The sequence below is a fragment of the Rhinolophus ferrumequinum genome, chromosome 21 (genome assembly GCF_004115265.2).
Source record: "Rhinolophus ferrumequinum isolate MPI-CBG mRhiFer1 chromosome 21, mRhiFer1_v1.p, whole genome shotgun sequence".
NCBI classification, from domain to species: domain Eukaryota; kingdom Metazoa; phylum Chordata; class Mammalia; order Chiroptera; family Rhinolophidae; genus Rhinolophus; species Rhinolophus ferrumequinum.
Window position 1 is genome coordinate 24,209,500 of NC_046304.1, and position 13,589 is coordinate 24,223,088.

At 38.0% G+C, this 13,589-nt stretch overlaps 1 protein-coding gene across 1 annotated transcript in view; it reads right to left on the bottom strand.

Annotated features, from left to right (window-relative positions):
- Positions 1–13,589, bottom strand: part of AATF (apoptosis antagonizing transcription factor) — a 93,814-nt gene that overhangs the window by 24,908 nt on the left and 55,317 nt on the right. Inside the window, exons 9-10 of the mRNA XM_033091802.1 lie at positions 7,813–7,880; positions 5,827–5,907 (exon numbers count right to left, since the gene is read on the bottom strand). Of these exons, the coding sequence (XP_032947693.1) occupies positions 5,827–5,907; positions 7,813–7,880 (149 nt within the window). The remainder of the gene's footprint in view (positions 1–5,826; positions 5,908–7,812; positions 7,881–13,589) is intronic.

The window sequence follows — 13,589 nt, forward strand, 5'->3', positions numbered from 1 at the left end:
CAGGCTGATGTCATTGACCTGCTATCATTTCAATTAATATTTCCACAAGGTAATATTCGTCTTTACTACAACATTTCCGGAAGTCTTATCTTTCCAACCCTATTACAACAAACAAAACTTGCTCAAGGTAGAAACTAGTATCAGTTATGACAGCTGGTATACCTTACCAGCTCTTTTTGAGGTCTAATTCAAGGAAGTATTCATAATATTCTCATCTAGTCTGGGCTGCTTGGTTTAATCCTTCAGGGCAGCACGCTCATGTAGCCAAGATATCATTTTGGTGCCTGTAGAGGCACTTGGTCCTGCTCAGAGAAACAACTCAACAGCCAGAGGTTAGAAGCATGGGCTCTGGAATCTGAGCAATTAGCTCAAATCCCTGTTTGCTACTCACTAGCTCTGTAATGCTAGGTGAGTTACTTATCTTATTTAAGCACTTCACATGTATATTAGTTAATTTTAATTCAATACTCTGCATATCAACCTGTAAGACGTAACTTTCATTCCTCACAGATGAGGAAATTGAAGTACAGAGACATAAAGTAACATGCCCAAGTTCTCAAGGCCAGTAAGAGGAAGTCCTATTTCAAACCTAGACAGTTTAACATCAGAGCGTGTGTTTTTGCTATCTCTGCATGTAAATTGCTTAGTAGGGCCCAACAGGGAGAGTTTTATAAATGTTAGTATTCACTATTGTTATTACAATAGTGTATATCACTTTCTGATTCTGACCACATCCCTCACATTTACGTTCAAGGAGAGCCAGGTGAATACGGACGACAAAACTGAAAAACAATTCAAAACATGTGACTTCATTTATTACTTTTCTTTTTACCTTTTATTTTGCAATAATTTCAGACTTACTTTCAGAAAAATTGCAAACATAGTACAGAGAGTTCATGTATAACCTCATGCAGCTTCCTCTAATGTTAATAATTTATCCAAACACAGTGTAATTGTCAAAATCAGGAAAGTAACAGTGGTATAATAACACTACCAACTAAACTATAAACCTATTCAAATTTCACCCATTCTCACCCTAGTCCTTTTTCTTCTCCAGGATCCAATCCAGGACCCCACATTGCATCTAGCTGTAAAGTCTCTCCTTAGTCTCCTTCAATCTGTGACAGTTCCTCAGTCTTTCTTGTTTTTTCACTACTTTGACACTTTTCATGAGTACTGATGACTCATTTTGTAGAACATCTCACAATTTGGATTTGTATGATGTTTTATGATGACACTGAGGTTAGGCATTTGGGGCAAGAATACCACAGAAATGATGTGTGTTCTTCTACAGAGGATGGCGGGGGTGAGGGGTGGAGGGAATATGTCTCCTTAATCTTGAACACTTGGTGGTACCTGCTGGGTTTCTCCACTATAAAGTTACTATTTTCCCTTTGTAATTGACAAATATCTCTGAAGAGATGCTTTGAGACCATGCAAATATACTGTTTCTCCTCCAACTTCTCCCCAGTGATTTTAACATCCGTTGGTGGATCTTGCCTGCAAAAATTATTACTGTGGCGCTTGTGTACTGGTGATTTTGCATTTCTCTCATTCTCTCTGCATTTAATAAATGGAAGTGCATGTGACCTCTTGATGGCACATCAATTGTATTCCCAAAGGCTTTTATGAGACACGCCAAATCAAGATACTAAAAGTTTAAACAGAAATTCTAAAGGGCTTTCACTGTTTGGACAGTTCCTTCATTTGTGGTTTTTGGGCTTCTACAGTAACTCAGCAGCACCCCACGTGGAGAAATGTGGTGACAAGTGGAAAGTCCCTGCCCTACTTGGTTTCTCTGAGACACTGAACATTTCTGACCCTTTATTAAACGTACTCTGTCTTCACTGCTTCACATCACTCTTTCCTGTCCCCCTACCTCAGCATTCTTTACAAGCTCCTCTTCCTCTGTTTATCCCACATGGGTTGACATTCCTTGGCGGTGTATTCTTGTCTTTGTATACTCTTGTTGCCCTATATACTCCTTGGAAAATAGTAATTAAATTGTTTCCAAAGTACCAACTAATACAGTAGTCCCCCCTTATCCATGTGGGATATGTTCCAAGATACCGGTAGATGCCTGAAACCAAGGATAGTACCAAACTCCATATATACTATGTTTTTTCATGTACCTAGATACCTATGACAAAGTTTAATTTATAAATTAGACACAGTAAGAGATTAGCAACAATAAAAATAAAACAATTATAAAATATACTGTAATAAAAAGTTGTGTGAATGTTCTCTCTTTTTCTCTCTCTCTCTCATAACTGATCTGATAACCAAGACAGCTACTAAGTGACTAAGGGGCAGGTAGTATATACAGCTGGACAAAGGGATGATTCACATCCCGAGCAGGACGGCAAGAGATTTCACCATGCTACTCAGAACAGTGCACAATTTAAAATTTATTGTTTATTTCTGAAATTTTCCATTTAAAATTTTTGGACCATGGTTGACTGTGGGTAAATGAAACCACAAAAAAGAAAAACTGCAGGGGGCCGGTTGGCTCAGTTGGTTAGAGCGGAGTGCTTAGAACACCAAGGTCGCCAATTCGATTCCCACATGGGCCACTGTGAGCTGCACCCTCTACAACTAGATTGAAAACAACGACTTAACTTGGAACTGATGGATCCTAGAAAAACACACTGTTCCCCAATATTCCCCAATAAAAATTTAAAAAAAGAAGAACTGCAGATAAGGGAGGACTGCTGTAAATACCCATATCCTCCTCTTGACTCAAAATCTATCTCTAAACTTGGATTTCTCAAGGCTGTGTCAAATTCAGCATATTAAAAAATTGAATCTATTCTCCCCCAAAAATAAAAAATTGAGTTCCTTCTTAACAGCCTCTCTTTTTATTCATATCAATGAATAAATACCACAATCTACCTAGTTCCCTCTGAAATTCTGAGGGTGAACTCCAACCTTCTCACTTTCCTTTACCTCCTTCTGTCTTTCTCAAACGCAAATGAAATGTGACAACAACATTCCTCTGCCTAAAACCTTAAATGACTCACTACAGTCTACAGAACAAAGTCCAAAATCCTTAGCATGGCCATGAACTAGCACTCACTGCTCATACAGCCTCATCTCCTGCTCCATATTCACTTTAAGCCTCTGCCCCAACAAATTAATTGCAGTTCCCAAAATGGCCACGTACACTGTCAAGACTGCATTTTGCAAACATTATCCTTTCTGGCCTTTCACTGGGCTAACGAACATTCCTACTCTGCTCAGTGTCCCGTGTGGACGCTGTACCTCACAGCAAGTCCTCCCGAGCAGTCTGCATTCCCCCGGAGTAAGTTAGGTGACCCCCACACCAGGAGGATCCCTACCACAGCACTTCCCACAGTGTCACTACTGCCTCACTGTCTGTCATCCTCTCCAGACGACGTGCTCCTCGAGGGCAGAATGGGTCTTACCCAGCACCTAAGATGGCTCCTAGGACCTCAGAAGTAACCGTTCTTAATGTTTTAATAAACCACTTCTTCTGTTTTTAATGTTTAGCCTTGTTAAGTAGAATGTCTGTCTCCTGCTTGCCTATTGTCAGAATAAGATTAAAATGCCTCTGGATTTATGGGGATTTATAATTTCAATTACTATCAAAATGCTACAAAAAACAGAAGTATATAATCGCAGTGCACATACCTCTGATGAACAGTTTAATGAGGTTAGTTTAAAAAATTAATATAAGGCAGTTGCTATTAAAACAAAATCCTGTTTTTAATTTTAACCTGATAAATAACAACTCTGATAAATTTATTTTGACTTAGAAACAACAGACCCATGTTCTCCTAAGTTATTTGCCATGCTCACTTCTCCAATACTCATCTAGACTTCTTAATCTGTGTTATGTTTAAAGTTATAACAATTTCTCATTACCTGACAAGTATGTTCATTTTACTGTCGTAATCATCCAAAAACATTTGCTGGCTGACTAATGTCTATAAGGTACTACAGTAAGTAGATAATAAGGTTAGAATTGTCTTAAGAGATAAAGCAGCACAATTCTTGCTCTTAAAGAACATACAACTATAGCTACTTGTCCCAGTAGTTTTAAAATTTATAACAATATGTAGAAAAGGCACATTTTCCTCTCAATTATTTTGAAGAACATATATTTGCAATAGCAATGTCAAGACAAACATAAGAGAAGCCAAAGAAACTAACTCTATTAAATGCTTACTATGTACCAGACATTTACACATTATTTTAATCCTCAAACCAAATCTATAACGTGTGATTATCTACATTTAGTAAATGAGACTAGTGAGGCCCACAGAACAAAGAATAGCCAAAATTATATAGCCAGACAGAGCCTGGATTTGAAATCATGGGCTCCTCCTACAAACATTGATAGCCTCATAAAGCTATAATTTTTAAAGCACAGTATTGGAGAAAAATCTGATCTCAAAATTAAAGAATAAGGCACTCATTCAGCCTGGCCAATGATAAAGTACGATTATTAACATTCTTTTTAAAATCCATACAGGGATGGAGGGTGTGGAAGAGACAGGTATAAAAGAGGCATGTATGTGGGCAAGCAAGTCAATGAACATGAGAGCAGGAGACAGACCCCGTGTTGGAATAATAAGAGCAACAATAATGACGGCACTAATGCCAACCAATACTTATACAGCACTTACTATGTACCTGGCACGGTTCTAAGAGCTGCACGTACATTGACTGACTCTCTTAATCCACATAAAAATCCTACAGGCCTATGCTATTACCACCCCCATTTTACAGATGGAGACACCAGCACAGAGCATTTAAGGGCCTTGCCCAAAGTAACTACTAGTCAGTGTCAAAGCTGGGATTCAGACTCTGGCAGTCTGGCTTTCAAGTCCATGCTTTTAACCATTGCACTAAAAACGAACCTGGAGAAGTACGAAGATTTGGAAATTTCAACATATGGAAAACTTCTGCAAAGTTAAAGAAAAATAAGCATTTCCTGATGAGTTTTGTTAAATATTAAAACAGGTTCATTAAAGTAGTTGTGAACTCTGCTTCTCTGAAGATATTTAAAATGAGACAGACCCACATTTGTCTAAAGGGAATTTAATGATAGGCAGGGTCGGTTAAGGATGTGGGATTAGCTATTGCCCACAACTATCCCAACACAAGTTTAAGATTATTTTCAATGTGCACCTGAAATACAAGTAGTTTCTTTAACACAGTCTTTGTGTGAATATTCTGTAATATATACAGTTATAAGGAATCTAAGTCTAAAAGCATATGTCACTTCCTATTCTCACTCTTCTTTTGTGTGTATACTTATGAGACTCCTTAAAGAGCTCACAGGATTGAGGATTTTCCTACTCAGAAATTTCTCAGTTTAGTCATAAAAATTATATTTCTCATCTCATTGAAGCATATAGTTAACATTCTCTGGAATCCTTCGTTTATATATCATTTTCGCATACTGTACACATGTAGCATCATGAACATGGACCAATATAATCCTATTCTAAAGAAGACTCCAAAATAAAAATTTTCTGTTGCTCTATAGAAATCACTTTTTAAAATTAAGACAATTTCAACTACTTTGTCTTGTTTTCTTAACTTCTTTTCCAGGGAAATGCAGATATTATTTAACCCATCCATTTACAAAAGGAGAACAAGAAAACCCTAAAACTATATTTCATTTTAGAGTAAAAAAAAACTGAATCACAAAAGAGCCTCAAATATTGTTTTATTTATTTTTCTCATCCTTAAAAACAAAATCATCAGAAGAAATAGAAAAATGACATGACAGACAAAATGCAAGAAAAGAGAGCTATAATATCACATGCTAAAATTTTTTTCTACTTAGTAACTCACCGAAGCTTCCTTCCTTTGCTGGCTTTCCGATCTACTTTCTTGTGGATTTTGCTTCGTAACTTCTGGATTGCAAGCCACTGCCTGGGAAATAAAGAAGCAATGTTATGCATCATCACTAACAGAAATAGTTATATGTATTGACAAATTGGAATTTTTCCCACTAACAACCCTGTAGAAAGAAATCATCAACCTACATCAAGTTCCTCAAGATAGTCTGGGGCCAAAGCGACTAATCAATTGAAGAGGATTTGTGCAATGGTGGAAAAAAAACAAATGGCAGCTGGGAAATTCTACAGCAAATTTGGTTAACAATGCTCCTTAGTATTTGGAGTTGCTGTGACAAGCACTAAATCTACCAGTCTGTAGGAAAACCTATCAAACTGAGTACAGCTGCTTGGGCTTGCTTTTAATGGTTTAGCTGTGCAGCAAGTTCTATTCGGTTGGTGCAAAAGTAATTGCGGTTTTTGCAATTATTTTTAACGTTTTAAACCGCAATTACTTTTGCACCAACCTAGTATTACTAATATCGCAAACGCTGTGTAGTTTGAACACATTCTTTAAATCTAATTTTCCCTTTACTAATACCCAACTGCTTTTTTGTGTGTGCTTTCCAATTTTTTGCTAATTTTTCATAATGATCATTTTAGTCATTTTATTTATTTAATTTTCATTTCATCTGTAATATTTCAGAATGTGTTGCTAAAAGGTAAGGGCTCTCCCTCCCCCCATATAATCTCAATACCTTTGTCACACCTACAAAAAAGTTAATAATTCTTTACTATCAAATATTTAGTCACTTTTCAAATTTCCCAGATTGTCCCAATTTTGGTTGGTTTGACTCCAGATCCAACGAGATTCACATATTCTGAAGTCATTTTAGATTAAAAGGCATTAATTTTTCAAATAAAGGATACTGGGCTAAGAAAATCTCCATAAATTGCTCGCATGAACATTTGTGAAACAATGAAGAAGGAGAGACAGCAGCAGCTAGTCATCTTACCGGATTTATACAACGAAAACTCGACATCAGGAAAAAAAAAATCTAGGGAAATCCAATTACCGTAATCTTAATATAATCTTAATTACCATAATCTATTTTATTGTAAAGTGAGATAAATGTACAATATAATCACCACTTAAATACAATTTGCTCTATCACATTAAATTTATAGTGAACAGCTCTCTATAACATTCTAGAGAGACACCAAATATCAACAACATCCTATCCTAAAATTCAAATAATGTTTTACTCAAATAGAATTATTTCATCAACACAAATTTTTCATTGCATTCTCAAAATGCTTCTCAGCCCAGAATCCCATTCTGGCACTTGCAGCTTTTGTTTCCTTTCATGCTTTTGCAAATTATGGCTCATGGCTATTTAAATGTACACTATTCATTAGGTAGCACTCTAAATGCCCTTTTTATTTTCCAACCACAGGATGAACCATACACACAAGAGCCTTTCTTCACTACTTTACATTCTACCCTGACATCTGGGTAATGCTGCCACGTTCCATTTCTAATTGTGCTGAAGCTTTTACTGAAGGGGTGGAGGTCTAAATTAGGGCAGACTCTAACAAAGCAGATTCGACTACAAGCAAGGAACCTGTCGTGCACAGTGCCACATTCTGACAGCTGAGAGCACACATTTGGGTGGTTGCTTTTTATTCACTGGTCAGAGATTGATACAGATACAATCACAACCCAAACCAGAGAGCTGGAGCATAAGGAAGACTTAGAAAAACAAACCCTAAAACAAACACATTTGTACGTGTTTTATAATCTCTTATTCAAACTGCATGTAAGGCAATGTAGGGTAAACAATCAGAATTTCTGTCACTTTGCCTTTCTAGCTCTTATGATCTTGCTGAACTTTTATAATTATAGGGCCAATCACTGCCTTGGAGGCAGCATTAAGGGAACTCAAAGGGAGAAATTATTGCACGGGCTGCCCACATGAATAGAAAGCCATATCTAAATTACCTTCCCATGGCCACCTGATCATTGGGATCCAATGAGCTGGTCTTCCGTTCTATGAGTTCTCGAAGGAGCTAGGGGAAAAGGAAAGCAATTGATTTATTTATCATCTCCCAGCATCAACTAACTTTAAAAAGGCACAGTAGGAATCCTGAATGGCATAGTGACAGCTCTAAAACTACAATCAATAAGGGACAACCCAGTGGCAGGAGCATGACTGAATTCCCATTAACCCTTTCATATTTATATATCTTTAAAAGGGTGGTTATAGCAATAGCTGAGAACAGAAGTCCATTTGGAAGACTTATTGTACTGCAGTTCATTTCAAAAGGATCAATGAATGTGCAACATTCCCTTCATTGTTTTTATGATTAGTTTTGTCCACCTCATCGATATCAATGGAGAATCTTTAAAAGGTCAGGTGGGAAGGGCTGTGTGGCAAAAAGGAAAATGCATCAGCTTCTCACCAATAGGATAATGGTACATGGTTAACTTCTGACCTGTAACCTCCAGCAGTCAGAAAGGTCTTCCTTTGGCAAAAGCCTTTATTATATATAATTAAAAGTGTGGACTTCATTCTCTTGCTTTCCATAGTTGGTACTCTACCATGCTGACTATTAAGTGATCTAACCATGTATGACACTGACACATTCACACCCACAATAATTTTAAGAGAGAACCTAAAGAAAGTAAGTCATATGTGCACACTGCAAATACAACACAGAGAACCAGTCTCTTATCCTATACAATTAACTCCACGGGAACTCAAAACTACTCTCCTCTTAGAGCGGCCAGATGGCTTCATTGGTTAGAGCACGAGCTATGAACAACAGGGTTGCCGGTTCGATTCCCACATGGGCCAGTGAGCTGCGCCCTCCACTAGAGTGAAGACAACTGAGCTGCCAGAGGGGCGGTTGGCTGGCTCAATTGGTTAGAGTGCGAGCTCTCAACAAGGTTGCCGGGTCAATTCCCACATGGGATGGTGGGCTGTGCCCCCTTCAACTAAAGATTGAAAACAACAACTGGACTTGGAGCTGAGCTGTGCCCTCCACAACTAGATTGAAGGACAATGACTTGGGCCCTGGAGAAACACATTGTTCCCCAATATTCCCCAATAAAATTTATTTAAAAAAAAATTACTCTCCTCTTAATCCTGGGTAGTCCACTACATGCAATCGAAATCGAAATCTGTATCTTCCATACAGACTTGACTTAAGAATTTCTATTGCATTTTAAAGTTCTAGGTGAAGAGAAGCAATGTATTTAAAAGTTAAACATTAAAGGAGAATTTTAAATTACAGTAATAAAACTATGTATCACTCCTATACAAGTGCTATACACAGGAAAATATCAACAGAAACTAAAATTCCAAAAATTTTCTGAGAGAAATCTACAGGAAGGCACCAAAATAAAAACTCGTTCCTGCTCATCATCTGTCAATAATACAGGTTTGACTTTAAAACTTGCTTCTTCACAAAAGTGAGTAATTATTTTGTAGGTAAGGCATGGTAGCAATATAGATATTTCACCAAGTTAAATAGCTGAAGTCTGTGAAAGGATACAGGAGGAGGAATAAATTCCTATGAAAAAGCTCACTCTCTCGTTTTCATTTGTTTTATGAAAGTAGGCACTGGAAGAAGTAAAATAAATTTATAAAAATAATAATTTCCATATAAGATGAATCATTACTGCAAAAGAGAAAAGAATATCTCAACTGCAATTAAAAAACCACCTGTGATGGTTTTTCATTTGCTTATTTTGGACATTATTACTACAGCAATTACGTTTAAAAATGCGGGGACCAGAGGCCACTGGTTTATTATCACTAGAAAACAGCAAGCTATTTCTCTAGCCTGTTTATCTGATTGATTCCCAACATCTTTCTGGCAGCCAATCTATCAGTTTATCTCTCCTACTTCATCACAGTCACTTCTGGCAGCTAAATACAAGATCCAAATCCAGTGTTACACAGACATACGACACAGTAAACCTATGTAACACTGCCACTCTGTAAACAGCTGCCCTTAAGGCTAAGCAAAAATGGGCTTCTGGTCCCTAGTCAATATGCTGTCAAAAGCAAGTTGGGAGAGAGGGGGAGAGGTTACTGAAAACAATTTTTTTAGAATAAAGAAGAAGAAGAAGAAAACGAAGAGAAAGGAAAAAATAAAAAGGAAGAAAAATAATGAAATGGTTGCATCTCACTGCCCTTACCTTGTTCCAGCCACATAAAAGATTACAACTGTTCTTGGTTTTCCTCATCACCTCTGATCCCTTGAGACTGGGGCCATCGTGGCCACTGGAGGCAAGTGCCCATGGAAGGCTGCCCCAGCACAAAAGGGGTGATCCTCTGGAAGAAAGCCCCATATGCCCTTCCCGAAGCCTGAAAATTGGAGCAGCACAACTACAGTGGATCTATCACATTAGCAGTGGCCTCTGCAATTCAAGCACCAAGTTGGTGCAGCGTTTACTTTCAAGCGCTCTATGTACTTTACATATTCTGGTTGCATTTTCGCTACCCAAGAGCTTTGCACAGCTCTTCTTAGTCGCTCATGATGAGGAAGATGCTTTTTTTTCTTGGTCTATCTGGCTAAGTCTAGTTTATTCAGTCCAATGTTTCAGAAGGTCCTGTTGTGTGCAAGGTAGGAATAAGAAAGTAGCAAGAAAACACAAGTAAACTATTCCCATGACTATTACTATTTCCCACAGCTGTCACTATCACTGGGTTTCAATTTAATTAAGAAACTGCTTTCAAAAACAACAACAAATTGCTGAATAAAATGAAGCTTTAGGGGTATTGCTGAAGAATTTAATTCAATTTTATAGCTTTATGAACAAACTTTTCCATTAAAATTCAGGTTTTTGTTCCAGTTATTGGAGCTTTTAATTTTGACAATGATGACACAATATTTGTAATTTTCTACGTGACTCGGAAAATGGAGAGATATATGAAATATTTTTGTTCTAGTCTGTTATAATTCTCCAGAGAGCCAACTCAGAAAAGCTTGATTGTTTCTCTAGTTCTAGGGGAAAATCATAGATGTCGTTAGGTTTCCAGGTCAGCCCACAAAAACCTATTTAACCCATAACAACATACATGAGGAATAGCACTGCTAGTACTATTCAGCATCTAATCAGCATTTATAATACTATGCCTAGAAAAATGCATGCCAGAATCAGTTAAAAATGGCAGACTGAACACATTAGTTTATCTCTTCTCCCTTCTCAACCCCTCTAAAAGACAGTAGAGAAATAAAATAAATGTATTAACCCACAAGAAAGAAGAGAAAGGAAGAGCTAATGAGAGCAGATTTTCATAAATTTTTCAAAGACAGGAGATGAAGGAGCGAAAGGAAGTTATCATTCAAGTGCCCAGAGGGAATAAAGGTGAGGGTGGAGCTAATTGGGCCCCAAGAATCCCTGTGAGGATGAGCTCTTCAATGAGAGGTGGAGGAGGGGGAGGGGCAGAACTACTGGACCCGCTCCATTATCCCGCACCGCCAAGTGACTCAGCCCCTAACCCCATCTACCACCTCTTCTCACCAAGGGGGAAAAAATTTTTGACTCTCTGGAAAAACTGAGGCACAGAAGCTCCAGACTGAGCAATACGAGGCACGGAAAGCTGGGATGAGGTAGAGGGCAAAGCACTGTACTAACCTCTGGGAACTTCCGCCTCCTCCTCCCCCGACCCTGGACACAGAATGCTAGCACTCAGATATAAAATTGCCGAGGCAGGAGAGCAAAGGAGTCTTTTTCTGGAGAAACTGCACGGTGGATCCCCCCTATTCCCAGAAAATAAGATTTCCAAGTTCTGACATTTGAGAGTATTCCAACCAAGAGGTGAGTTCATCGCACAATTATAAAGGAGCCCAAAGGCTCTGCTCAGGTTCCAAAGATTTCTGTTTGTTTTTTTTTTTTAAGGAGGGTGCAGCTCACAGACAGTGGCCCATGCAGGGATCAAACCGGCAACCTTTGTGTTATCAGCACCAGGCTCTAACCAACTGAGCTAACCCGCCACCCCCCAAAGATACTTTTGAATGCCTTACTCTTAAATAAGAAGAGACCATTAAGGATTATCAGCACCTGTGCAAAGCCTCAGAAATAGACCAAAACAAATAGGAAATAGAGGGACCCAAGAAAGCAATGCGGAAAACAAAAGAAACCTTGGAGAGACGGAAGGCAGGAAAGAAGAGAGGGAAAGTGGGAAGGAAAACTTAGAGGCTGGGAGAACGTTCTTAAATAATAATAGAAATGTCCCAAAATCAAAGGATAAGAGTGAGCCTACAAAGATCAAGTACAAAGAATGAAAAAACAGACCTTCCCCAAGACACATCATCATGAAATGTGGAACACTGGAAGTAAAGAGAAGATCCTAAATGATTAGAGAAAAAATAGGTCACATATAAAAAGGGTGACCGCATGTCCTAGTTTACCCCAGAGAGTCCAGGTTTATGCCTGTTATCCTAGTATTCTTTCAGACAAGCACCTCAAGTGTCCCAGTTTTGCCAATAAATTATATAGTCACCCCACCTATTAAGGAATGAAAATCTACATGGAATTAGACATCTCAATAGCAATAACAGATACCAGAGGACAGCTGAGCAATGCCTTCAAAATTCTGAGGAAAATGACTTTCAACTTCAAATTCCATACACAGCCAAAGTATTAACCAAGTATGAGAGGTACATAAAGACATTTTCACACATGCAAGGACTCAACAATTTACTTTCCACACACTCTTTCACAGGAAGATGTGCTTCAGTAAAATGAGAGCACACGGCAAGAAAGAGAAAGACACGAGATGTTAGAAAACAGGTCTCAGGAAAGAAGCGAAGGCAAGTCCTAAGACTACAGATGACAGAGGCCCAGAGAGGGGCCATTCCAGAAAGGAACAGAGCCCCGGAAACTCTAGGAGGGAGGCCTTCAGGGGAAAAGGCAGAAGAAGGGGAAAGTGATAGTTTATGTATATATTCAAGGCATTTTGAGTATGTGGGAAAAAATACTGAGATACATAGAAAACTAAGCAAATCTTTTAAAAACAGGCATTTACTAGCTCTAGGAAAAAAACAAATTTGTAAGGAAATATAATCACAGTATGTAACTTGTGAACAACATCTGTGTAATCATAAAATAGTAAACAATGACTTGTTTTCACAAAACTGTAAGTGCAATAAGCCCACCAGGGGAATGAGAACTGAAGTGTAGAGGGAGCGGGTATAGGAGAGCTAGGGCCTCACCACCACACAGCAAGTCAAGAGATGATTTGATAAATCGACAGTAGAATAAATATGTTATTTAAAAATATGCGAGTAATTAGAAAAAAACTAAAAGCATGGGAAGTACTAGTACTTCTCAGCACCATAGTATTGTAACATTCCTTAGGTAATGGAGAACCCAAGGAGAAGAATCTGTCAGTATTTATTTAGCAATGTTCGGAGAAAAGAGTATACATGCTTCTGAAAAATCTTCCCAGTCTGCAAATTCACACTGAAAAATTTTACAGTTCCTACAGGGAAAAAAAAGGTAGGTGAATCAAAGATATACTGATTGAAACTTATTAAATTTTTCTGTGTCCTAAACATGGTAACACACCAGGAAAAATACCAATAACATGTATTTTGATTTGCTGCGGTAATGCCAAATAATTGTTAACAGCTCTATTGAGATACGTATAATTCACTTACCATACAGTTCGTCCATTCAAAATGTATGTAATTTAATGTGTTTTCATAAATTCAGAGTTATGCAATCACTGCCATTAATTTCAGAACCTTTTCATCCCACCT